The sequence below is a fragment of the Ictalurus furcatus genome, chromosome 22 (genome assembly GCF_023375685.1).
Source record: "Ictalurus furcatus strain D&B chromosome 22, Billie_1.0, whole genome shotgun sequence".
In the NCBI taxonomy this organism is placed as follows: domain Eukaryota; kingdom Metazoa; phylum Chordata; class Actinopteri; order Siluriformes; family Ictaluridae; genus Ictalurus; species Ictalurus furcatus.
The window spans coordinates 18171237-18197478 of record NC_071276.1 but is presented as its reverse complement, the minus strand read 5'-3'; the positions used below and the strand labels follow the sequence as shown (position 1 = coordinate 18197478).

The following is a 26242-nucleotide window of genomic DNA, read 5'->3' as shown; positions in this document are numbered from 1 at the left end:
GATTATTGAGGACCTTAATCCGATTAAAGTCATACTCGAAGTAAACACGAATGGAATTAGGACGTGTGGAGTATTCCTGTTTTAGTCGCATTATCGACGTGAGTTACAGACACGTACGCACCTTAATCACACTATTAACGTCGTGTGGGAGTTTTCACCGCATTGTGCGACAGGACACGTACGCACACGGCAGCGCTCAAACGTTTGACGGCGAACAAGAGAGCACGGCTGCGTCCCAAACCGCGTACTTGCCTACTACAGTATATAGTAAGTGTAATACATGTATTTCTATATACTATATAGTAGGTAAGTACACGGTCTGGGACGCAGCCCACGGCTTCAAGCAGTCGTCTGTTTGCATATATAGCATGATAAATAATTAACCGCACTTGAAGCTTTCGTAAAATTAAAAATAAAAACACCCAAAACTGTATACGGTCCCATAACGAAGACCAACTGTACGTCGATACGTGAAATTCTGAGGGACATCGGACGGCGTGGCGCGGGGACGTAACGACGTATACCGTTAATCGCTCTATGTTCTATAACACGTAAAACAGGAACGTGAAAGGAGTATTCTAAAAGCGACTCACCTTAGTAAACACCTTAATCAGAATACTGTCTAATTCAGAATAAGGTCAGTAATTAGATCACCGCTGTCCGTGTAAACGTAGTCACTGATAGAGTTATACTGAAAGAAGGGATAATAGATCGGACTATTTTTCCTCCTGCCCTTTCTCATTGAGAAGCGTCCATGCGTAAGAGGTATACAGGAGAAAAACACAGAAAGAGATGATTTAGACCGGACAGGATTACAGTGGACAGACCGAGTCGCTGATCATCACGGATAAGCATCAGCTGCTCGCCGTGGGAACACAAACGCACCACACCAAACACGAAAACAGAATGTATCCTGACCTTCTTCATTATTTGGGTTGCTTTGTTGGCTCAGAAGCACATGTTGAGTTGTATACACTGCCGGAGAGTGAGAGGAAGGCCTGAGCTTTCTGACAAAATACTTCACGCTAATTTTAATGTGTTATTCGGCTCATTAACTCGCTCGGTCTGACCTTGGATCCCGACTCTGACGCTTTCACTTTCTGTCTGTTTAGAGCAGCTCATGGTACATGTGCTGAATGTTTTGAAGAGCAGATTATATCATTTCATGCAGTGTTTTCTCTGGATCAGATTCACCGAACTAGTCAATATGGCTTTACTGTAATCGGAGGCTCGTTGAGAACGAGATGCACACAACATACAACAAATAAAAATGTTTGGCCATTTTACTCCGCTACTGACCAGAAGGTCGTGTGGTCACGCCCCTGCACCGCCAAGCTGCCCGTCTTCAGTCATTAAAACGCCCCATTATGGTTTTAAAACGTGGCTAATTTGGTCTTAAAGATTTACATGCATCCGAGGTCAAGAAACACTTTAACGTGCTCATAATTTAAACTCTAGCATTACCTCCCCCCAGTGTCACAAACGACTCGTTAAATGATTCGTTCTAAACGATTCACTCTAAACTCCTCCTTTCAGAGAGCATACTCTGCTCTGATTGGTCAGATGTCCCAGTCTGTCGTGATCGGTCTAGCGCCGTCAGCGAGCAGCCGATGAAGACTGGAGGCGGGGCTTTTTGTTACGAACCTACGTAGGTTAGTACAGGAAGTAAAGTCTGGAATCACTAACGAGTCGATTCGGCTGTTCAGAATCGGTTCCTTCTTTTGGGAGTCAGTAATCAATCCATCCATTATGGGAAAAGATATAACTGAATTTTATTTCTACAAAAAAAAAAAAACTACACACAGGAAAGTTCACAAAATTTTCACTACTGTTTCACACCTGAGTTTCCTACTTGTAAATACAACTGCAGCGGTGAATCGAGTGGGAATTTTTTTGGTGAGGAAACCTGGAAGGACGCTGAAAATATAGCGCAAAAAAAAAATAGTTTCCTCTTGACTGTGGTGTAAAAGATATTGTGTATGTGTGTAAAGAAAACTCCTAAAGATGTCATCTTTTAAATGGACTTTTTGGATTTCACTCTCATCAAGTTTCTACCATTTTCTCCCCACTCACAGGTATCTGGGCATCACCCGACCTTTAACATACCCGGCACGTCAGAACGGTCAACTGATGGCGAAGATGATCTTCGGCGTGTGGTTGGTGTCGGCGTCCATCACGCTTCCGCCATTTTGCGGCTGGGCGAAGAACATCAACGAAGAGGGAGTGTGTCTGATCAGCCAGGACTTCAGCTATACCATCTACTCCACCGCTGTGGCCTTCTACATCCCCATGCTTGTCATGCTCTTCATGTATTACAAGATCTTCAAGGCGGCGAGAAAGAGTGGCGCCAAGCACCGCTTCGAATCGGTGAGGATGCAAGGGCTCAAAACGCAGCAGCACCCGGTGGCCGAGGATTGCGTGGCTCTGTCTCGGCTCCTCAGCCCCGAACGCCAGAACATGTCCATCTTCAAACGTGAACAGAAGGCTGCCACCACGTTGGGCGTCATCCTTGGAGTCTTTACCATCTGCTGGCTGCCTTTTTTCATCCTGACCACGGCGAGGCCGTTTATATGTGGCATCGAGTGCAGCTGTGTCCCGATTTGGATCGAGAGGACACTTCTGTGGTTCGGCTACGCCAACTCGCTCGTCAATCCCTTTATTTACGCGTTCTTTAACCGCGACTTGCGCTCGACCTACTGGGATTTGCTACGGTGCCGTTACCGCAACATCAACCGACGACTCTCCGCCGTCGGCGTACACGAAGCCCTGAAGTTTTGAAACAAGACCAGGTTTTTCCAGACGCTCATACACACAAAGGTCGTTGCCAGATTTGGATCCTATGTGGAAAGGGGATTTTTTTTTTTTTTCTTTCCAGAAACTATGAAGGATGAGACCATATGCCATCTTTCAAGAGGCTTTTTTTTGAAAGCAAAAAAAAAAAAGAAAAGATTTGAAGTAGAAAGGTGAACTCTGAAAAGGACACAGTGGGAGGCTGGGATGCTGTGGGATACATGAGCATGGACGCTATTTTTGGACTCGAGAACAAAAGTAAACGCCGAAACGGGTTGACAGGCGGTTTGATATATTGTTTAAAATTGAAAGGAAAGGGACATTATATTTTTGGTTCTACTGAAGGAGGTTTGAAAGGACATTTCGTTTGGTCGTACGGACCCATTCCCGACCTTAACAAGAGCACCGAAAACCATTTTTGTTTCTGGAAAATTGGAAAACAAAAAACAAACTCACGCAGCATTTCTGGACCATATGAAGGACGTTGCAGCGGTTTTCCCATGAACTTCAAAACAAACTAAAGTGGAATCGTAGTTCGGGGTCGTATTCCTGGCTGTGATTCACGAAGCAGATGTTTCTGACCATGTCAGATGCGAAGTGCAAGCACTAGTGGATAATCGTTGCTGTAGGGCTTGTGGTCAGCGCTGACTAATATTGGAAACCTGCGTGCATGTTTATGCGTGTCCCAACATGAAGCTGACAGGGGAGACAGGACACAAACCGTGTGTCCAATGAGTCATCCTGTGTATTTTAAGAAACGGGCATTTAGCAGGGATCGGATACGTCCTCGGTGGAGTATCAGACTTGACGAAGCGTCGTGTGAATGCTACGCTCTGATCTGACCTGTTTTTTTGGCCAGATTTAAGGACACATCATGATAACAGAGGCTTAATTCTGGTCATCTGAGTCGCATTAAATCGCAAACGAACCTCTAAACTCGGAAATGTTCCATATGTACAGTAACGCGTTGTATATTGTCGAATATTTGTGCAGGAAAAGATTACCCTCATGTATATCGTCTCGGTTCTGGAAACTTCTATGCTATTCTTTTCTGTATAATACGGTGGGGGCGGGGGGGAAAAAAATTCTATTTAATGTGTTTTGTTATGATGAGTTTGATGCAGATGTCTTCTAAAATACCATGTTTTTGTCCCGTATTCTGAAGATACAGCTTACGAGGAAGCGATTGTGGAGAATGATCCCGGAACCCCTAATTATATACCATTCAACAGCAGGGTGGTGTGATGAAGCGGAGTCTCAGTTACCACCCTCAACATAACCCTGAACGTACAAATACGTCAATAAGAAGTGTCTTTTTTTTTTTTTTATCCGTTTATAGTTACATTTAATGTTGTGGAACATCCATGAAACAGGTTCCTGTTATCACTAAATGTCATAGCAGCTCAAAACATACAGTATATATAGAGTATATACTCATTCCCTCACTTTCTCTTAAAGGAAAAATCAATACAGCTTGTTATTGAGAAACTGTAAAGCACAACAGCCTCCATCCTTCGACTTCTCTCTGGGGGAAAACGTAAATAATGGCTTTAACCTCTGCCTGTTGCAAAGCATCGACACTGGAGACTCATCCTTCTGTTAATGTTAAATAAACGTCTTTGTATAAAAAGGTCACCATGCCAATGAATGGACTACTTGGTTTATTTTTAAGTCTTAGATTATGTCGCGATTCCGTCATACAAGTCCCTGTGAACGAGCCGTTACTATAGAAACGAACATGTATTAGAGCGAGAGCGAGACTGTTTTTACCCATCCTTACCAGGGATGCCAATAATTATGGAGTCGACTGTATACGGTTTACGTGCGACATCTACGAGGTTATCATCGTCCGTATAGCTTTTACAAAAGGCATACCGTCATTTATGATCACAAGCAATTTGTTTACACGGATTTGCATATGCGTAATGACACGGGACACGCCCCGATTTTCAGTCATATGCATGTCATTTATTTATTTAGTTTTGTTATCGTTTGCTGACTAATGTTTTGCGTAATGTGTACGTCAGACACCATCATTTATATGATGTATATGCGCTAGTAAAAAAAAAAAAACCCAAAAAACAAACAAAAACGACAACACTTCGCATCGGTTAAAAGGTTAAAGAAGGAAATCGAGAAGGAGAAAAAACAGAGGAAGATTTAGATCAAGCCGAAAACTCTGACGTACATAATTCAACAATATTCCGAATGATTAAGCCTACGTTCCACCGCGCCGTCGGGATTCTGCGTTTTCCAGCTTTTCAACTGAAAATCGCCGTGAGGTTTAAAGTGCAAACGATGCAGAATGAGATCTTCGCCTTCAGTGATGTGCGGCGTCGTGGTAAAACATCTCTTGTATTAAGTATCCGTGTAAATGTTTTACTCTCAAAGTCACGAGTCCCTCGCATTAGATAGCCGCCCGATATTATTTGCAAACGTTAGCCGGTTTCTACAACGTGTGAGCAAAATCGCTGGACGCAAATTCCTAAGCTCGTTATTGTAGCTTCAGGGTGTAGATACAGTAGAAAAACTAATTACTAGAGATGCGCCGATACTAAATTTCTGTGATTTAGTGATATCAACCGATACCGATACCGATACCGATTGTTCCGCCTTTTATACCTTCTGTTAAAGAAATAATAATTCATTTTAAAGAATTCTGAAAGAAATGCAAACAAAAACTTTATTCTCTCCAGTAACTGGTCTCATAAACAGAAAACACATGAACTAAATTCTGAAGATTAAAGTAAGATTATTAACTTATTGCATGTTATTAATTCATATTAACACTGACTGAATTGTAAAAATCCTCCTGCTAGTCTTACATTCACTCTCCACAAACAAAAACCTTTCTACTTCATCACTGAACATCTTTTTTGTCAACTCATCTTCATTTAAATCTTTCCACGGTGTACTGGCGCTTTAATTTGATGGGCGATGGCGGGGAAAATATCCTTTATCCGCCGATACCGATCATAACCCGATACATCTGTGCATCTCTACTAATTACAGGCTTAACATGGAGCACGTGGTCACAATCAGGTAGCAAACCAATGACAGGACAGGGGTGGATCACAACATAAACAAAGGCACGCCACAAGAACTCGAAACGAAATGCACGAGCCATCGATTTGTAAGAAACCGTCGATCACGCCGTGTTACAGACTTACACGATGACATTTTTTTCGTTTTTTACACAAAAGTGCGTTAATTGTGTCTCGATTTAAAAAAAAAAAAAAAAAGAAAGAAAAGAAAAGAAAAGAAGAAACAGCTTTAAAATGAATGCAGGTATAAGTGGGACACTTTACTTCTGAGAAGGCAGCCAAGCTGGAGCTTCAATAATGCACAATCTGTCGCCTCTATTATGCATAACTTTGACGAATAAGAGCCATAAAACTCGGTTATCGTTACAGAGCGGTGAATTGTGCATGAGAGTCACCTTAGGATTTCTGTCACACTGTGGATTTTATTTATTTATTTATTTGACCAAACTGTTCTTTTGCCAACAGATACCATATTGATCCAGGCCACATAATAATAATAATAATAATAATAATAATTTCAAGTATTATTAATATCGTTACATGTATGCAGTCAGATCCAAGTTCACTACCCAAGAGCTGTGAATGAAATGAGAACAGTCCTTGCTCGTACATTTCTTGGTATTTTCCGTCATGTAAAAACACGATTAAGATTTGACCCGGTTGAAACGGTCGAAACGGTTGATTTATATCCCCACTCTCCACCGTTATTATTATTGTATCACGAGTAAACCATAAAACAGTCACTTTAAGTGCATCCAGGCTCCATGAACGTACAGTATTAACGGCATGATAGTAACATTATTGGTAATAAACCATAAACTTCAGCATTATGAAAGGAATAGAACACGAGGGTGGCGTGAAGTTCCTGTCACCACACCAGAGCTGATTCTTTTCTTCTTAGACGAGAGAGATTCGCCAAAAAAGAGAGAGAGAGAGATTGCAATAAAAATGATGAAAATTTGTAGCTACATTTCAAGACACCATGTGACCTAGGAGAAGCAGCGTTGTGGTATCAGTCACCGTATTAGTCTCAACAAAGTAACACATCAAGTTAATCGGCATTAGTGAATGTTTCTTTAAATGTCAATCTGCATTAACTGATGCTTATTCCATCGATAAGTCCAGATAAATAACCACCAAGTATATCCACACAAATCAACAAAAATATTGGCACCCACCCTTTTCCTAATTCATGAATTTATCAATCAACTGCTGTAAACATTCATCGAGGCTTTAGTTCAAAGAGCCGACTTTAAGCTTATTTCTTATTAATTTACTGTTTATTAATTTAGTTTGGTTCGTTATTTAAAATATAATAACTGATAAATACAGGCATTCGTCGACCGTAGTATGTTTACGCTGGTTTGTTATAGTTCATCATAGTTACTATAAATAATGTTCAGTTAAGGGAAAGTTAATGTAAAGTCTTACCAGTGCAGTACAACGTACAGTACAATGTACAAAGCGCGATTACCAGGAACGCAAAACCACCGTTTTTAATATTTCTGAAATAAAAAATATGCGAATTAAACATAGAGTGTACGACTGCTGAAGAAACACTTTGACCTCTTTTGTCCATCACACAGTTGCTTTTAAAGACATTATTTGGCTCAGGAAACGATTTGTACATAAAATTTTGAATTAATAGCAAAAAAAAAAAAAAAAAAAAAGCACCTGTATTTAAGCATTTACAGTACTAACTCATATCTATGTGTTTAAGAGATGAAGCTACGGCTGTTTTAGGCTTTTGTCCATATTTTCTACATTAACGGCATTTCAGAAACCGTCAAAAATCGCACCGAACAGCGTTTGAGCTGACCGTGTGATGATTTCGAAATGCACAGAGGATATAAGTACACCTTGTGTCTTTATGTAGCCTAAAAAAGTTTAAAAAAATTTTCCCTTTCGTTTCCCCTCCCTGAAATGTTTCCAAACCAAGGTTGTTAGATTTATACATCCAACTCAGACCCTTTGTATGTCAGCGTTTATTTAAACCATAAACTTAAAGTGGTTTAAAGTGCTTGTACCTGATTCACCGAAGGTTTAAAAAGTACAACGTGTCTATAAAATAAACCTGGTTGTTGAAATTGCAGTTAAACTCGGTGTAATTTGTCTTTTTCTCTACCACTACACGTCTATATAAATATATATATATATATATATATATATATATATAAACATATATATATATATATATATAAACATATATATATATATATAAACACATATATATATATATATATATAAACATATATATATATATATATATATATAAACACATATATATATATATATATATATATATATATAAACACATATATATATATATATATATATAAACACACACATATATATATATATAACATATATATAATGAATAAAACACAAGAGCTTAATCTTACCGGAATCTTACCCAAATTCTATAACCTACAGTCTGATGACACGTGTTCTCCACGTCAGATTATCTGATGAAGATCCTCTGACGGTAGACCTGCGATTAAAGAAAACGACTATGTTCTGTATATACCATCAACGTAGCGTGAGGCAGAAAACGGCCTCGCAGAAGCACAAACATTCTTCAAAGCGAGCTTGGGGTGATACGGTGATGTATCCCGTCTGTTAGCATGTTTTGTTTACGTCGCACCATGCCCGCTACGGTAGGCTATTTGTAGGTGAGTTTCGTGTCATCCGACGCCAACCTCCTACAGGTGGACAAGCATGGTAGCAGCACTCACACTCTGAGATTTTAATAAAACATTTCCCACGCTGAGAGAAAATTTGTCGTCAGCCGTCTTCGGTCACGGCGGCGGCGGCAGGTCATCGGTCGCTGGTGAACGCATCACACAGCGCTGTCTAGCAGCACTGATGTCAAATTGAACAAAATTTGCGAATCTGCACAGTTACCATGACAACCACGGTGGGTACGTGAGCAAATGTAATTTCCACTGCGAACATGTTGTCTAGAAATCAGGTTCAAAGAAAATCTATGTCTGAACGTAGCCTTAATATTTAGGGTTTACTTCTTTTTTTTTCTTCTCTCTCGAATCATCATACTTTTCTGCCTCTGGAATGAAATGCCTTTCCAGACTTTCCGGACCTCTACAAGATCAGTTTCTAAGCATAGCATCAGCCCTAGGTTACACTATTTATGCAACAGAAAGCATAGCGAGCTCCACGTCTTCTCTGCTTCCATTGGTTGCTGTGTTTATCCAATGGCAATATTCCAAACCCCAGGGCCTTCTCGGATTGTCTGCTGGCAAGCAGCGTGAGATCAAACAAACCTTTTCAAATCACATTTAAACAAGTTTCAGGAATTTTTAGTTTTTTTTTATAGTATGTTATTAGTTTAACTACATTTTTGAGCCCGAGCCGCAAGTGGCCGCTCACGAATGTGCCGTAGGTGTTGTGTGTAATGATGGGAAGTCGACGAGGGTGTTAGAAAACCTTACTGAAGTACAGAGTGGAGTACTAAGGCAGTGGTATACAGCGAACTGGAGCCACAATGGATAAAATGATATAGACAACGAAAAAGGAAAAGACATATCTATAAAGTAAATACGTTCTTAGGGTAAAAGAAGATACTAAACTATCATTTTCTTTGTTGATGCGGTGGTTCTTATAAACGAGACCTTTTATAAGGTTTTGTACCTTTCCTATGTATAGAAGAATAATAATAAGACGTGCATTACAGCACAGTGAAATTCGTTTCTTCGGATATCCCAGCTTGTTAGGAGCACAGGGTCAGCCATGATACAGCGCCCCCTGGAGTAGAGAGGGGTTAAGGGCCTTACTCAAGGGTTTGAACCCTTGACCTTCTGATCAGTGCTCTAGAAAACTTAACCATTCCCCCAATAGGAGGATTATAGAGGGCATATAGAGGATATACCTTTAAAGCTTTACTCTACAAATGAATTAAAAGGCACACCTTGTGCACGTTCCTAAGTAGAAGCCCCACACAAAACACGCACCTATGAAAGAAACGTATCATTCGGTGTTCTTTATTCCTGAACGTGTTCTTTTAAACCCAAATAGTGCTGAAAAGGGGAAGTCAGAACGTGCTAAAGGTGAGAAACGTGAAAACGGGGCGAGGAAAAAAGGATGGAAAAAAAGAGAGACTCTCTTCATATCCCAGCATGCACTGTGATATTTTATTCAGGCAGAAAAGACTTCTCACTGTGATGCGCTTCTGGTGGGTTGATGAGCACTTACAGACAGAGAGGGGTCATGGGATGTGCAGGGTGAAACAATCTGAAAGCCATCTTAGCACACGAGACACACACACACACACACACACACACACAACACACACCCCTTCCTAGAGGGGCGTCACTCAGTTCAACAACAGCGGGTTCTGGAAGACAAACAGCAAAAACAGCTTTTATTTATATGTTAATGGATGGGGTTTTTTTTTTTTGGCAGCACTACCTCGCTCATAAGTGCACTTCACAGTAGGTTCGTTTTCCATCCAAACCTTTTGCTAAGTGAATTTCTCTGATTCAGGTAAAAAAAAAAAACAAAACCCAACAACAACAACAACACAAAAGACAAATGGATGGATGTTTCCATCTTCCTTCTCTTCAAGACAGTTTCTGGTTTCTGTTCAGATTTTCTCGTGTACTTAAAACAAAATGTCTTTATAAACCAGTGGACCTCAGTGTAACTTCTTTTCTCTGATTCTTCCTAGACCAGCGTCGGTGCTAAATGCAGATGTGAAGTGATCTGATTCTGATTGGTCAGAAGGTGTTGATTACTTTTCTATAACAGCAGCTTTATTAATACGCTCGTTCTAATACATCATTCTTTCTATAGTACTCAATTCAATACAGTTTGATTTGTATAGCGCTTTTAACAATGAACATCGTCTCAAAGCAGCTTTACAGAATCATAAACACAGGATACGGATTTTAAGTGTGTGAATTTATCCCTATTGAGCGAGCCGGTGGAGACGTTGGCGAGGAAAAACTCCTTGAGATGATATGAGGAAGAAACCTTGAGAGGAACCGGACTCAGAAGGGAACCCGTCGTCATCTGGGTAACGACGGATAGTGTGAGAGTAAAAGAAAGATCATTATGTTCACTAAAGGAGACCTGATTGCGAAACTGCACGTGGTAATTGCAGTCCAAAGGCCATCGCAGCAACCACAGCGAGAACGTCCATGTGGAATTGAGGTCCAAAACCATTCCCATGGTACTTCAAGTGGAACCATCCTCAGCAGTCTCCAGGCTGTAGCCTCCAGTCGATGAGTAACAGCTCATTCACAGGGACTTGGACGTTGGATGCTTATTGATATGCTGAAATTTTCAACATGTATCTAATTTATTTATAAATGAATAAAGAGATGTGTTTGATAATGTATCGCTCGCCTCACACCTCCAGTGTCGGGGGTTCGATTCGCACCGTGGCCCTGTGTGTGTGTGCGGAGTTTGCATGTTCTCCCCGTGCTGTGGGGGTTTCCTCCGGGTACTCCGGTTTCCTCCCCCAGTCCAAAGACATGCATGGTAGGCTGATTGGCGTGTCTAAAGTGTCCGTAGTGTATGAATGGGTGTGTGAGTGTGTATGTGATTGTGCCCTGCGATGGATTGGCACCCTGTCCAGGGTGTACCCCGCCTCATACCCGATGCTCCCTGGGATAGGCTCCAGGTTCCCCGTGACCCTGAAAAGGATAAGCGGTATAGAAGATGGATGGGTGGATGGAATATTTTTTGCTTTGGCTAAGAAGAGGAATAAAACACTTTGGGTTGTACTGTTCTGGGAAAATCATCAACTTTTGGGGTGAACAGTAACTCTGCCTCGAGTCGGGCCGCATCAACCTACCGTCAATCCTTGATTACTTTCCTATAAGAGTACTATATTTACTACTTAACTTACCACAGGTTTGCAAAAATCACAAACATTAGCAGTGTCTGGCTTCTCAAACTGTGAATTCTTCACGTTACACAACGTCTGAGTGTTTTGATATTCAATCACAATCTCGACTGAAAGCATTCTTGCTGTTTTTTCTTTCCACCAAATCCTAACTAAATAACTCGAATAATCATGTTGGACTAAGGCAGGGCTTCGGGCTAGATCCATCAGAAAGTACGTTCTTTGCTGTACGCTGATTTGGTCTACCGCTTACGGTACGTCCGAGCAAATGATAGACAATTCGAATGATTAACATTAGCATCGGTAAACAGTTTTTGCTGATACACATTACAGAGTTTTCAGGAAAGGTCTGCTGTGGTGATATAATTATGTGATTATAATTATGCATTATATACATCGTGAATCAGTGCTCTGACTGCCTGTGAAACAGCACAGCTTAATGGTAAGTGGGCTTCTGGAAACATAAACAAACACCTACACGTACAGTCAGCCCTGGAATGAGTTTTGCACTTTACATAGTATTTACATAGACTTAAAAATGTTCCGCTTGGATGACTTTTCTGAAAACAAACAAAAAAAAAAAGAACATTTTCTATAGAAACAGGATTTGTCTCAGAAACATGGCAACCCAAATAAATGCAAACAAACTGGCATAATTGAAAGGTTTTATATACGTTGAATTGGTTTTAATAATACAGAATTATCGTGGTTGCTTTTGACAAACAACCGGCATTTAAGTACCACGTAAAATTTTGGGAGGATTTAAATGCCTGGAAATAAAACATGGCGACTCTGAAGCTGTTTTGAGAGTGAGGACTGAAACTAAAATGAGACCGAAATCAAGCGTTTCAGCCATGGATTGATTATCGAATATAATCGATTCTAAATGGATTACTGTTGAAAATGGACGGATAACTGGTGTGTAAAAAAAAGAAGTAATATTTTTAAACTGACGTGTCAATGGGCTAGTAAGGTGTTTTGACCCTAGTGATACTTAAAACCTGTATCGAATTGTATAATAAAGTATCGTAGAAATGAAGAATTGAAATCGTACCGTAGCGTATCAGCAAAAATATCGAACTGGTACCTTAATAATGAAAATCAATATTGTATCGTAGCAAATTCAGTGGTATCGTCAAATACCGTATTGTTGCTTTAATAATCTGATTATATCATAATGCAGGAGATTCTGTGCTAATCTTAAATATCATAACGTACCATAGCAGATTCTGTGGTATGGTAATATCGTATCGTGAGCCTTACTCCTTTACAGCACGGTGTTGCCGTACGGCAACGATTCATTTATCTCCAATTTTTAAAAAAAAAAAAAAAAAAAAGGCGATAATACCAAACTACAATTTTCCTATGTAACTGGAAAATAGAAAAAAATTTCCATGTCACATGACTAGGAAGTGCTGTTTGCACTTCCTTTTCTGCAGTCACATGGCACGGTGAAAGGTCATCGTTAATGATTTGATTCATTTTCAATATTTAAGCAAAACTACTTAAAGGAAAACACTGAAACACTCTCTGACTAAGTTAACATTCTTTTTTTTTTTTTTGTCATTTAAACAAATTGATATATTTTGAGGATTGTGTTCAATGGTAAAATGTGATTGTTGCCATACGGCAACAACATGCGATTGTCACGTTTCAAAGATGGACATGGAAGCAAGTGCAGATCTTAAAACATTTAATAAACAAACAAACAACAAAACTAAGACAACTAGGCAGAATACTGTGGCTAAGGCTAAACATAAACTAGGAAACAAAACATGGTGCAGGGACACAGGTGAAGTCGGACAATACGTAAGACGAGGAAGCGGAACAAACAGCGGCTATATATATAGGAGTGCTCGTTAAACAGAAACGTGATACAGGTGCAGGTGATCATGTGACAATGATGTAGTATGGTGCAGTGGCTGCTGGGAAATGAAGTCCAGAGTTACCTCCTTGATATATGACGGCGATAATGGAACTGTTGTACAGTACAGTGTGCGCGTTCATGAATTTGAAGAAGAGAAAAAAAAAGAAGAAGAAAAGACACTCGGCTTCTCTAATAGTATATTTACATTTATTTAACATTCAAAGTAAGAAAAAAAAAACGTTTTGCAATTGCGCATTATTTTCTAAATGCTGTGTTTCAAGAGAAACAATGATAAAGATAATCCACCAAATACATGCTTGGATCTGATTTTTATATTTATTTTGTGTGAGTAAATCCAATCAATGCACATCATTTTTTTTTTTTTTTTACAACCGTGATTCCTTTCTAGAAGATATAACTTTTACATGATTACTCGGTGGCCAAAAAAAAACAAAACCCCCTCCTCTGCAGCGTATAGAATAGTCTGGAACATGCAGTAACTGGAAATGTAACCTCATATATTTTGTGTTATTTTTGACTACATGATACTTTCCACCATTGCACATCGTCGCCATACGGCACTAGCGGTCACCTTGAACTAATTCAATAAACGGAAGTCGATGAAAGTTTATGATGTACGTGTAATAATTCATGCGGTAGAGAGTCTACAGAGACTCTAAATCGTATCTTCAGTGGTATCGTCTCCCATCACTATTACAAACGGCACTTAAAGCACTACTAACAAAACACCGAGTTAAAGTAAAAGTACACATAAAAGTGTCCACATCCTTAAAATCACATGCCAGGCATTTCATACGACTTCATATACACATATTTCACTGTGCTTTTCACGACGGTCGGCTGTAAATCTGAACTATGAATTCTTAACCTGCTCAGGGGTGTTAGTAACTCGAACAGAATGAATCTGTGTCAGCTGATGCTCTCCAAGGACTGAATTCGGGAGTGTGTGCATGAGTGTGTGTGTGTGTGTGTAGCTTGTCACATAATGAGCAGGTTCCCCAGGTGTCTGTGTTACAGCTGGAGAATCCCCAAAGCGCCTCGGTACTGCACCGTGACATGACGGAGACGTGACTAAACCCGAGGTTATAGAATTTAATCAGACATGAAAAGGAAACTGTACGATAGAGATGTAGCGCTGTAAACAAGTTACACTGCAGAGTAGCAAACATCCTAATAGGGCTGCCACAGAGATAAGTGCTTGAGGATGGAATGATAAACACACACACACACACAAACACACACACACACACCCTGTTGGCCCACATGTCAGAGCCAAGTGTCTTAATGCTCATAGAACTGTTACAGGTCTCAAGAGGATAGTCAGACCTGTGTGTGTGTGTGTGTGTGTGTGTGTGTGTGTGATAAAAATCACCCCTCATCAGAATGAACCAGACAGAAGCAGATGATGCCACTATGCCTTTTAAATACACCATAAAAACACACACACGTGACCCGGAGGACATACGCTGCAAATAATCTGCATTTTTATCCCCCTGAAGAGACCGTGTCTCCGTGAACGTCTGTATGTTTTTTTAATTTTTATTTTATTTTATTCTCGAAGTGCGAAGGAAAACGCAACATGACTACAACATGTGAAAGGTCAGAGAGAAAGTGACATTTATGACCATCGACATTATTCATATCACACTCCTGATTAACGAGGTACGTGTTGAAATAAAGTTTGCCATTTTACTCTGCAACGAGTGCGCTATTAAAACCGATTCGCATGTCTTCAGCGGTCAAAATGTAACATGTTCATTTAGTCAAACGGGAAACTAATCCCGAATAGCGCGCTCTCATTGGCTGAAAGCAGTAGGGATCGTGACACACTGCCGTACACACAGAGCAGTCGATATCTGGTGGTGATTGTTAAAGCGCTGTTTTTTCCCCCCTCGCTTTTATTCCGAATGTAACTGATTAAACAAGACGTATTATCTCCTGTAGTTTTATTCTGGAGCTACATAATAAATAATAGGGCTAATAATAGGGGTGTAAACGTTTGAACCCTTTCCTGCGGTACACTGTCGTTCGATTCCGCCACCGGAATGGAAACCGACTTATACCGATTTTCATCAACGAATTATTTCATCGCCGCATGTATGTTATAAGATGAGTCAGGACAGTGTTGGGTTTCTGTGTGTAGAGCATCGTGACTCCGTGTGAGCAGGGCGATGGGAAAGGAGAGGAGTGTGCGCCCCCTGCTGGGCAAACAATTCACACCTCACTACAATAACACTGGTCCAGAGATAAAAACAGACAGCACAACTAAAGCCTTGTTTAGGCTACGTGCGTTTCGGTTTAAAAAATCTTTCAAATGAAAACGATCCTCGTCCACGCTGGCGTTTCCGCCGCGTTTCAGAAACGATCTCTGTCCACAAGACACGACCGAATACGCACGTCACGTGACCATTCATGCACACTGGGCATGCGCGTGCAAGTGTAAACGGGAAGTTGGTTGCTAGTCCGGACCGGCGTTCCGTGTAGGGCTTACGCCGCTCGAAATGAGATTTGTCGGCGATCGCTCTAATCGTATCTCGCAGGACGATTTTACGTGTCAGAGTTACGGGCAAATCACCTCATTAGCCCGTTTATCCGCACATCGATTTAAATATATGATTTATCCCTTACTCACCAATTTTTTCAATAATAATCCATTTCTAGTTAATTCTACTCGATCATAACCAATTGATAACGTTTTCTTTTCGATTGTCGTCTTTCAAACCGACGCATCGATCCGAACTGTCTTTAACTAACAATAAACATGATATGATTATTAAACCTATTTCTAGGTGGTTGTTGTTTTTTTGTTGTTGTTTTTTTTTTACTAAATTCAAGCTTGAGATTTTAATGGTATTATCAAATATTGCATAGAAAACTACTTATAATAGGGAATACTAGATACATTTACCTTTCAATAATTAGTAACTATTAATGGATAAAAAGTGTGACGCGTCGTTGTCCATCCATCCATCCATCCATCCATCCATCTTCTACCGCTTACTCCTTTTCAGGGTCACGGGGAAACCTGGAGCCTATCCCAGGCAGCATGGGGCACAAGGCGGGGTACACCCTGGACAGGGCGCCAATACATCGCAGGGCACGTGTCGTTGTTTAAGAACTAAATAAAAATGCAATCCTTTGCAAGTTGCTGCTATATAAGAGGAGTAAAAGACCTCAGGGAAACGAGATCAGTTCCTGGTCCGGGACTTTTTCAGACATTACCGCGTATCATTATAATTAAATTAGACGCTCGCTTTCACTGTAGCGCTTGGCTAATTGTGTGCAGTTATAATGGAGTGTATTTGCATTTTCTCTAATTATTAGTTGATTTTCACCGGAGAATCCCTCATACTGACAAGAATGCTAATTAACATGCACGTAAACCGATAAAGCTCGGCGTCTTCGTGTAAGCATACAGTAAGATCGTTTCTCACACAAAGCTTTACCTCCCCGCTGTGCATACGCTTTATGTGTTCCTGCCGCCATATAAGCTGCTAATCATCCTTTTTTTTTTTTTTCACTTATCTACCCATTACAGGAGGATACCGTCCTATATTTCTGTAGGTGTGTGTATGGCAGAGGGCCTGCTGGAATTGTTTCCTGGCTCCACTCAGGGTTTTGCCATCTGGATGGTGTCATATCGAGGAACGGCGAGAAGATTTAGCGGGGGGGGGGGGGGGAGAAAAAAAAAACGGAAAACGGCCAAGCGCTGAGATGCTGGAACCCGAAAGCAGGTTTGAGAAGAAAATAGACCTAAAGGGATAGATTATGTAAGAATACACTTTCATTTCATTACTGTCGAGTGGTGATGTAATTGAACACAAATGCCTACACGCTAATAGTTTATTTTATTTATTTATTTATTTATTTATTTATTTTTAAAGAAACCTTGCCAGGAAGGTTCACCGGATGTGTGGTTGAGACTAGAGGTGTGCACAGGAACTGGGCTCCCACGGGACACAACAAAACCGTTTTTTTTTTTTTTTTACTTCCATGCTTGCATGAGCTGCTCATTGACGAGTCCAACGAGTCTAGCGACTCTTGTCTTCCTCGGTAACTGCCTGGTCAGGGTCACGCTTGGTTTAAATTCGTCTGCTGGTTTGGTTTTATTCTGGGAAACAGAGCCATCTAAATTCATTAGGGGGAGGAAAAAAAATAAATAAAAAATAACCTCGTCATTCCAGCCGGTATCTCACACGGAGATCTTAAACGGTGACTAGCAAATGATCAATTTGAGGGGGAATTATATAATCTAATCTCACATAACATTTAATATTTCATATACTAAGTGAAACATTCTTTTAAAAGATGTCCCTAGTTCCCAGTTGAGGCATTAAAGATGCATGTAAACTGACACGACACACACACACACACACACACACACACAACAGGGTTCAGGATCTCAAAATGGAGCATAAAAGCTAAAAAATAAATAAATAAATAATAATAAAAAAATCATAAACAAACGCAAACAGCGGGATGAGAAAGAACCAAACTCCCAAGATAGATTTTTCGAATCACAGCAACACCTGGGTGCAGGGACGCCTCGAGTGGTAATCCGTCACAGAATCAGCGCTAAATAACACGGCGATAGTTACAAGGCTTTTTTAAAACCATGTGAACAAAAGCTGCTGCTCCAAATCAGTACAGCGGGTTCAAATGCCAGTTCTTTCTGTGGGAATCGTTTATTGATTGCTTTGACCCCATACGGGCTTGGTTTTGTGCTTTCGCTTACAAGGTTTGAGTCACGTACATTAAAATTCATGTTGCTTTTTTTCTTGTTGTGTGCTGGTCCTTTTCTTTTCTTGTGCTCATTCTAATCAACTCTGTTGACATCGAATGTAAAAACAGAGGCTGCTGTTTTGGAAGTGTTATCTTGTTTAGTAGTTAGAGTCTGGATTCCGATCGGTTCAGAATTTGTTGGTTCATTTCAAATGCCCTCTTTCTAATACTGTACTTTATCGTTTCTATAGTAACGCAGTACTGTAGTAGTGTAACTTTCCTCCACAGGAAAGACTTCAGGAAGGACGAACGTGACAAGTGGCTTATTCGTTTCAAAACAGCTGCTGTAGCGCAAGTGATAACAGGAACGAACTTGTTTCATGGGCCTTCCGCGACATTTAAGGGGTAAAAAGTTAGAACGTGCCATCCATCTATCCGTCCGTCCATCCATCCATCCATCCATCCATCCTCAACCGCTTGTCCGTTATCGGGTCGCGGGGTAGAACGTGCCATTTTTCAAAAAATAAATAAGTAAACATTAGTTGTTAAATTGCTGTGGCGTGAGAGAATTTATCACTTCGGGACGTGGAGGATTCACGCCTGTCGGACTGTACAAGCGGTTTTCTGTGTGTTTCTGATGACCGACACGAGACATTTAATACGACAGTGCAGCCGAAGGAATGAAATGTAGTCATTCAGCAAGTTTATATTTAGTTTTTGCTGAAATAGTATTTGGTGGTTTATTACTAAAGCATGACTGAAAAGGTTTTCCAGTCTAACGTCTGTGCGAAGAAGCGCAGCGTCGCCTCTTCCACATAGACGCCTTTATTTCTCAGCAGGAATGCAAACCAAATCAACAAAACTCCAGCGTGGTACCAGCGAATTACTCTCCCGCAGACACGCGAATACAGCCCGGGATGCCGAATTACTGGGATTTTAATTCGATCCGTGTTTGAACTTTTCAAACCAATCAATCCATCATCTTGATGTGTGGGGAGTCCTTCATGTCAAAATGCCAGATTAGCTCTCTTTTCCTGATTACCTTACTGAGCTGAAGGAAATTGAATAGCAAGCAACGTAGGCAAAAATAAATAAATAAATAAATAAATAAATGACCGAGCATGACAGAGAAGCAAGGTTCCGGACACACATCTGCGATTCTGTGGGGGTATTTCTGCACTTATCACACATCTCCTGCTGCTGTGGATGCTCCCACATGGACAGCCTAATTATTGCTCTTCCTAAAAATAGTTCATGCCCAGGTGCCTTGTGCTTTACTGTTTAATCCGTTTAATTATCTGGATGCTGTAGATATGTATGAATAAGAACCGCTGCTGTAATCAGAAAGGCTGTCCTGTGCTCATCCCGGGACTCTTCTCCAATGATCTGTTGAAAGCGTATTATCCCCTGTGAACACGTGCAGTATTGTCGGTCTTTAGGATTCTACACCTGAACACGGTCATGAGTTATAATCCTACTATCCAGCGTCACCCACAAGAGGATATCGTCCCTACTGAGTCTGGTTCCTGGCTCCTGTTTTCGCCTCTGGTTTGCTCATTGGCGATATGATGTAGGTCAGGAAGAGTGGAACAACAATGGAAGGAAGGAAGGAAGGAAGGAAGGAAGGAAGGAAGGAGTGAAACAAGGAAGTCAAAAATGAAGTCAGGGAGGAATAAATGAATGAAGAAAGAAAACAAAGACGACTGGAAACAAGGAAGTGAGGAAGGAAGGAATGAATGAAAGAAAGAGAAATGAAGAAAGAAAGAAAGAAAGGGTCAATCAAAAAGGAAGAACGAAAGTCTGGAAAGAAGGAAGGAAGGAATGAAACGAGCATGGAAGGAAATATGGTAGTCAGAAAGGAAGGAAGGAAGTCAAAAATGAAGTCAGGGAGGAATAAATGAATGAATGAAAGAAAACAAGGAAGTCAGGAAGGAAGGAAGGAATGAAAGAAAGCGAAATGAAAGAAAGAAAGAAAGAAAGAAAGAAAGGGTCAATCAAAAAGGAAGAATGAAAGTCTGGAAAGAAGGAAGGAAGGACATAAGGAAGTCAAAAAGGAAATCAGGAAGGAAGGAATAGTTAAATAAAAAGAAAGAAAGAAAGAAAAGGGCAGTCAAAAAGGAAGAAAGAAAGTCTGGAAAGAAGGAAGGAAGAAAAGAAACAAGGAAATCAAAAATGAAGTAAGGAATGAATGAATAAATGTAGAAAGGAAGAAAGAAAGGAAACAAAGAAGGAAGGAAGGAAGTCGAAAAGGAAGTCAGGAAGGAATGAATGAATAAAATCAAGAGAAATTAAGAAAGAAAGAAAGGGTCAATCAAAAAGGAAGAATGAAAGTCTGGAAAGAAGGAAGGAAGGAAATAAGGTAGACAGAAAGGCAGGAAGGAAGTCAAGAAGGAAGGAATGAAGGAAGGAAGGAACAGTTCAATAAAAAGAAAGAAAGAAAAGAAAGGGCAGTCAAAAAGGAAGAAATCAAGTCTGGAAAGAAGGAAGGAAGGAAACAAGGAAGTCAAAAATGAAGTCGGGATTGAAAGAATAAATGCAGAAAGGAAGAAAGAAAGGAAACAAAGAAGAAAGGAAGTAAGGAAACAAGCAAGTCAGGAAGTAGGGAAGAACGGAAGGATGGAAGTCAAAAACGGAGATCAAGAAGGAAGGAAGTCAGGAAGACTGAAAATCCAGAAACAGTAAATAATTACAGGAATATGGACAAACGGTGTAATGAAAAGAGAAAGAAAGAAAGAAGGCGAAGAAAAAGTGAGGAAGGAAAGAAGGAACAAACAAGAAAAAGGACAAAAGACGAAGAAAAAAGTGCTGTGAAAAACTAGAAGAGAGAAAAAGAAAGGAGAGAAAGACGAGAGAAGAGAAATTTGAAGAAGAAGAAATAAAAACATGTGATCTGGACAAAAGGAAAGTCTAATCCTATTACATCACCAACACCACCGTCATATAAACATTTTAAAAAAAAATAAATCTTTAACAAATCGACCTCTAAATAGATTATTATTCCTACGCGCTCTACAATCGGAATAAAAAACGAGGAAACATGATTAATGTAGCATTTTAAAATAAACCCCAAGGCTGATTCTACAAACGCGCAGCATGACTCTCTGTTACTCTTTCACTGAAAAATGTCAAACGTTGTGTTTCCTTCGTCCGAACGCTGCTGATATTTATATCGCAGCGTTTTCATTGCCTCGACGTTTCAGAGTTCAAACATGAACAGAACACTTCAGTGACATCATACGACCGAAGCTAGCTTTTAGTCTCTTTGAAGAAAAACCACTTCAGAGGCTATAGACAAGATTGATAGGTGGACCTGCTGACATTAAGGAAAAGCCATGTAGAAAATAAAGGAAAGCATCAAAGAAGAAGCAGACAGGATTCGAGTGTGTCTGGATGTCTGAGAGTTGACACCTGCTGTCGAGTGGGGCACTTCATAAAACACACATTTTGACGTGTATGGGTTAGCAGCAAAAAAATAAATCCATCCATCCATCCATCTTTTATACCGCTTATCCTTTTCAGGGTCACGGGGGAACCTGGAGTCTGTCCCAGGGAGCATCGGGTACGAGGCGGGGTACACCCTGGACAGGGTGCCAATCCATCACAGGGCACAATCACATACACATTCGTACACTACGGACAGTTTGGACACGCCAATCAGCCTACCGTGCATGTCTTTGGACTGGGGGAGGAAACCGGAGTACCCGGAGGAAACCCCCGCAGCACGGGGAGAACACGCAAACTCCCCCCCAAAAAATTAAAATAATAATAATAAAATAAAGAGGTTGACCATGGCAAAAAGGATTACATGGAGCATGGTCAGGAACAATACTCAGACAGGCTGTGGCATTCAAACGATGCTTGATTAGTATTTTGAGGCTCAATGTGTGGAAAAATACATTCCTCAGAACATTACACCACCACCACCAGCCTGAACTGTTGACACAACACAGGTGAATTCATGCTGTTGATGCCAAATCGCGACCCCACCATCTGCACGACGCAGGACAAATCGAAATTCATCAGCTTGGGTGAACCTGTACCCATTCCAGTCTCTTGTCTGATAGGAGTGTGGCCCTGTGCATTCTGAGATGCTTTTCTGCTCACCACGGCGGTAAGGAGTGGTGACTCGAGTTACCCTAGCCGTCCTGTCAGCTCGACCCGTCAGTCCGACCTTTCCGCTTGGACCGCTCTCGTCCGCGAGGCGTTTCGGTTCATTTATTTCCTTTATACCTCATCGTTCGAGAGAAAGCTCAAACGTGAATAGAAGGCGTCTCGCAGATGTCGACCCGAAACGACGCGTCTTTCTCACACCCCGGATCCGAGGAGAGAATGTTTTGCGCCGGGTCTGGCTCGTGGAGCTTGTTTTTTCTTTCCACTTTCCCATCACGAAATCCTCCGAGACGTGACAGACATCGAGAGGAGATCATTTACTGTTTCTGACAAATCAATTTCAAACTAGTGGCCCGCAAGCAATTTTCAAACGCTGACTGGATGCTCACACACACACACACACACACACACACACACTGTGTACTATATACTATAAAGAAAGGAAGCTGCCATGGGAAAAATCTACAAGTGCCTAAACAATCAGGACTGAAGGATAGCAATAGTGCGGCAGCGCGAGAACAAGCACTCGACGCTAAATGAACCGAACAGCGGACCACACGTGAGGTGTAGACCATGTAAGCAGTCAAATTGGAGGCCATCCAGAACGTAGCAGCGGGATATAAGGTGTAAATATTACACCAAAGGCGTTGAGGGGATTTTCACAGTTGTGCTTTTTTTCCTCTCAAGCCAAAAGAATTTGTGCCAAGACTTCTGTATGTTTATTCGAGTGCGAAAGTTACCTCAGGAACACGATCCCTGGTCATCATGGACGAAGTGCTCTGGGTTTCCTTTCATCTGAGCTCAAGTGGGGACCGTACCATGTATGGTATAAAAGCTCCATGGGTACTGGGCATCAAATTATGACTTGATGATGTACTTAGAAATATTCATTGTTTTATTAAATGATAGAATTGGGTTTTGATCGTCTCTTTCCTTTCTCTCTATGCCACGCGGGACTCCGACCAAACTCCCTTCCCAAGCTCGTATCATGCTGACCAGAACTCCCCGAAATTTCTTAGAAAATTCCAGAAAGGGTCATTTCATTGGTCCTAATCCTTAGGACTGTGGTACATCTCTCTCTCTCACTCTCTCTCTCTCTCTCTCTCTCTCAGTTTATTGCCTCTCTTATCTTTCTCCATCTTTATTTCTCTTCTCCCACTTCCTGGTCTCTCTCTCTTTCCCTTTCTCCTTCTCTCATTTTCTCCCTTTCCGTCTCTCTCATCTCTTTATATCAGCTCACTCTCTCTTTCTCTCTCTCTCTCTCGTCTATCTTTAATTCCTCCGTAATAAAATCCTCAAACGTACGTCACGGGTCAAAATTTGACTCTAGAAAACATTTTCCACGCAATGATGTCAGCACCGCAAGGCATAAAATGATAAAACTATGTTTAAACATTACCTCGGTATTAAAGGTAAACTCCATCCTAAAACACACGATGTATGGTCGTATTTAAATATGTGGTTGCGGTAGTGTGTCGCTCTGACGTCACATGGAGATTTTATATTATTATTGCTAGCACAGTTAGCACAGTTACAATGCCCTTTAAGAGGATAAAATATTTCTATTATCTCAAACAAACATATATATTCCAGCATTAGACCACCACTGAGGCATCGGTAGTCTTTAAAAATGGACTTGTTTGGTAACAGGGTTGAAGATCCAGGCTAATATTATCCATTATTCAGGAAAGGGTGCTAACTTTGGAACCATGCGTCACATTCAACATCATTTTTTTTTTTTAACAATAAAGAAATCCTTCACATTAATATTCTTTGTAGCTATAATATTGGTAACAGAGTTGAGTTGTTGAGCTGGACAAAGCCAAGCAATGCTGACAATATTTGAAAGATATGCCAAATAATCAAAGAGGACTTACTTTTCTCTTGGCAGTGCTGTTAAAAAGGGTCCTGATGATGAAACTTCCTGTTTGTCATGTGACCTATTGGTTTTTACTCTTCCTGGATTTCATACATTGTGAGGCATGGATTAAATGTATAGTTATTGTCTCTTAAAATATGTTAATGTTGAATGTTTTCACTCTTAAATGACACGTATTACCATTTGACCATAGAAAAAAATTTAAGTTGAGTTTATTATTATTATTTATTTATTTATTTATTTATTTATTTATTTGAGATGTAAAAGGGGGCCCACAGTGGCTTAGCTTAGCATGCTTTCCTCACACCTCCAGGGTTGGGGGTTCGAATCCCAACTCTACCCCGTGCTTGCAGAGTTTGCATGTTCTCCTCATGCTTCTGGGGTTTCTTCCAGGCACTCCGGTGTCCTCCCCCAGTCCAAAGACATGCGTTGTAGGCTGATTGGCATTTCCAAATTGTGATGGGTTTGCACCCCGTCCAGGGTGTCCCTCGCTCCCCCCAGCAACCCCATTCAGTATAAGCAGTATGGAAAATGGATGAACGGACATGTAAAAAAATCGGGGGGTTCACTAAGGTTATTATTATTTTTTTTTAATTTTATTTTGGATTTTTTAATACGACAACTGCAGTTTATACAAGTATTACGTTTTATATTCCGTGCATGTGTTCTTTGAAAACTTATCACAGGACAAAAAAAGGTACTCTATTGGTGGAATGTCCCAATTAATCAAGTAGTTTTTCATCAGATAAAATCAGACATATTTCCTCTTACTGAAGTATTTTTCTTTACTTTTAAGTGAATTATTACCGCTGTACAGTAGAAGTCCATGTGCGTTGTACTCTTTTCCACCACTGAACAAAAGTACAGCAACAGCGATTCAGACGGACACATTAATAATACGCAAGTCGCTAAATAAAAGGTCAGGAACAGTTCAATCTGAACTCAGATCAGCCCTTCACATCTCCCAGCACGGATATACTGTAATACACTGATTCGGGATTTTCCTTTTGGCTGAAACAGATGGTTTTGTGCACCTGATTTTTTAATAACATAATTATGTGCTATAATTATAATTACCAAAGCCATCTGCGCTATAAAGTGAAATTGGGAAATTATCCAAAGCCACCTGATGAACATTTTCACTTAATCAAAGTGCCATTTTCATTTGAGTCCAGCAGGCACAACCCCAGCTCTTAAACGAAGTCAAATCCTTTGGGGAAATTAATTAATCTCTTTCACAGTTCACTCGTAATCTAAACCATAGTCGTAATTTGTTCACGTTTTAATAAATCCATTTGGCTTTATTTGGGGGCGCACGATGGCTTAGTGGTTAGCACGTTCGCCTCACATTAGCATGTCCGAAATGGCCGTAGTGTATGAATGGATGTGTGATTGTGCCCTGAGATGGACTGGCACCCCATCCAGGGTGTACCCCGCCTTGTACCCCATGCTCCCTAGGATAGGCTCCAGGTTCCCCGTGACCCTGTAGGATAAGTGGTATAGAAGATGGATGGATGGATGGATGGATGGATGGATGGCTTCATTTGTGGATCCAGAACTCTGAGTGCACTAGTAAAAGCCGCTTTCATTTAATCAAGTACTGAATATAAATCCTTTCCATTGGTTGGAGAAGCTGACAAATTAAAGGAAAAACCCAACATAAGTGGTTCGTTAGTAAGGTTCCGGGCCATCAGAACAGCTTCAATCTTCCTTCAGTGTACCTTGGGATAGATTCTACAAGTCTCTGGAGCTGTACTTGACCGATAAAAACATGTTCTTCCAAAAGATTTGATTTCTTTTATTTCTGTGGGTGGGTGGGTGGGCGGAGTCATCTTGGAAGAGACCACGCCTATCAGGATAGAAATGTTAGGGATGTGATCAATCAGAAGAACATGATATTGTTATATTATATTATATTATATTATAAAACATAATGTAACGGC

The 26242-nt window shown here is 40.6% G+C and overlaps 1 protein-coding gene across 1 annotated transcript; it reads left to right on the top strand.

The window, feature by feature from the left end:
- The first annotated feature begins 754 nt into the window (after positions 1 to 754).
- LOC128599315 (5-hydroxytryptamine receptor 7-like) lies at positions 755 to 2890 on the top strand. Its single transcript, XM_053610830.1, has 2 exons — positions 755 to 765; positions 2076 to 2890. The coding sequence occupies exons 1-2, from the start codon at positions 755 to 757 to the stop codon at positions 2776 to 2778; spliced, it is 714 nt and encodes a 237-aa protein (XP_053466805.1). The 3' UTR covers positions 2779 to 2890.
- The last annotated feature ends 23352 nt before the right edge of the window (positions 2891 to 26242 follow it).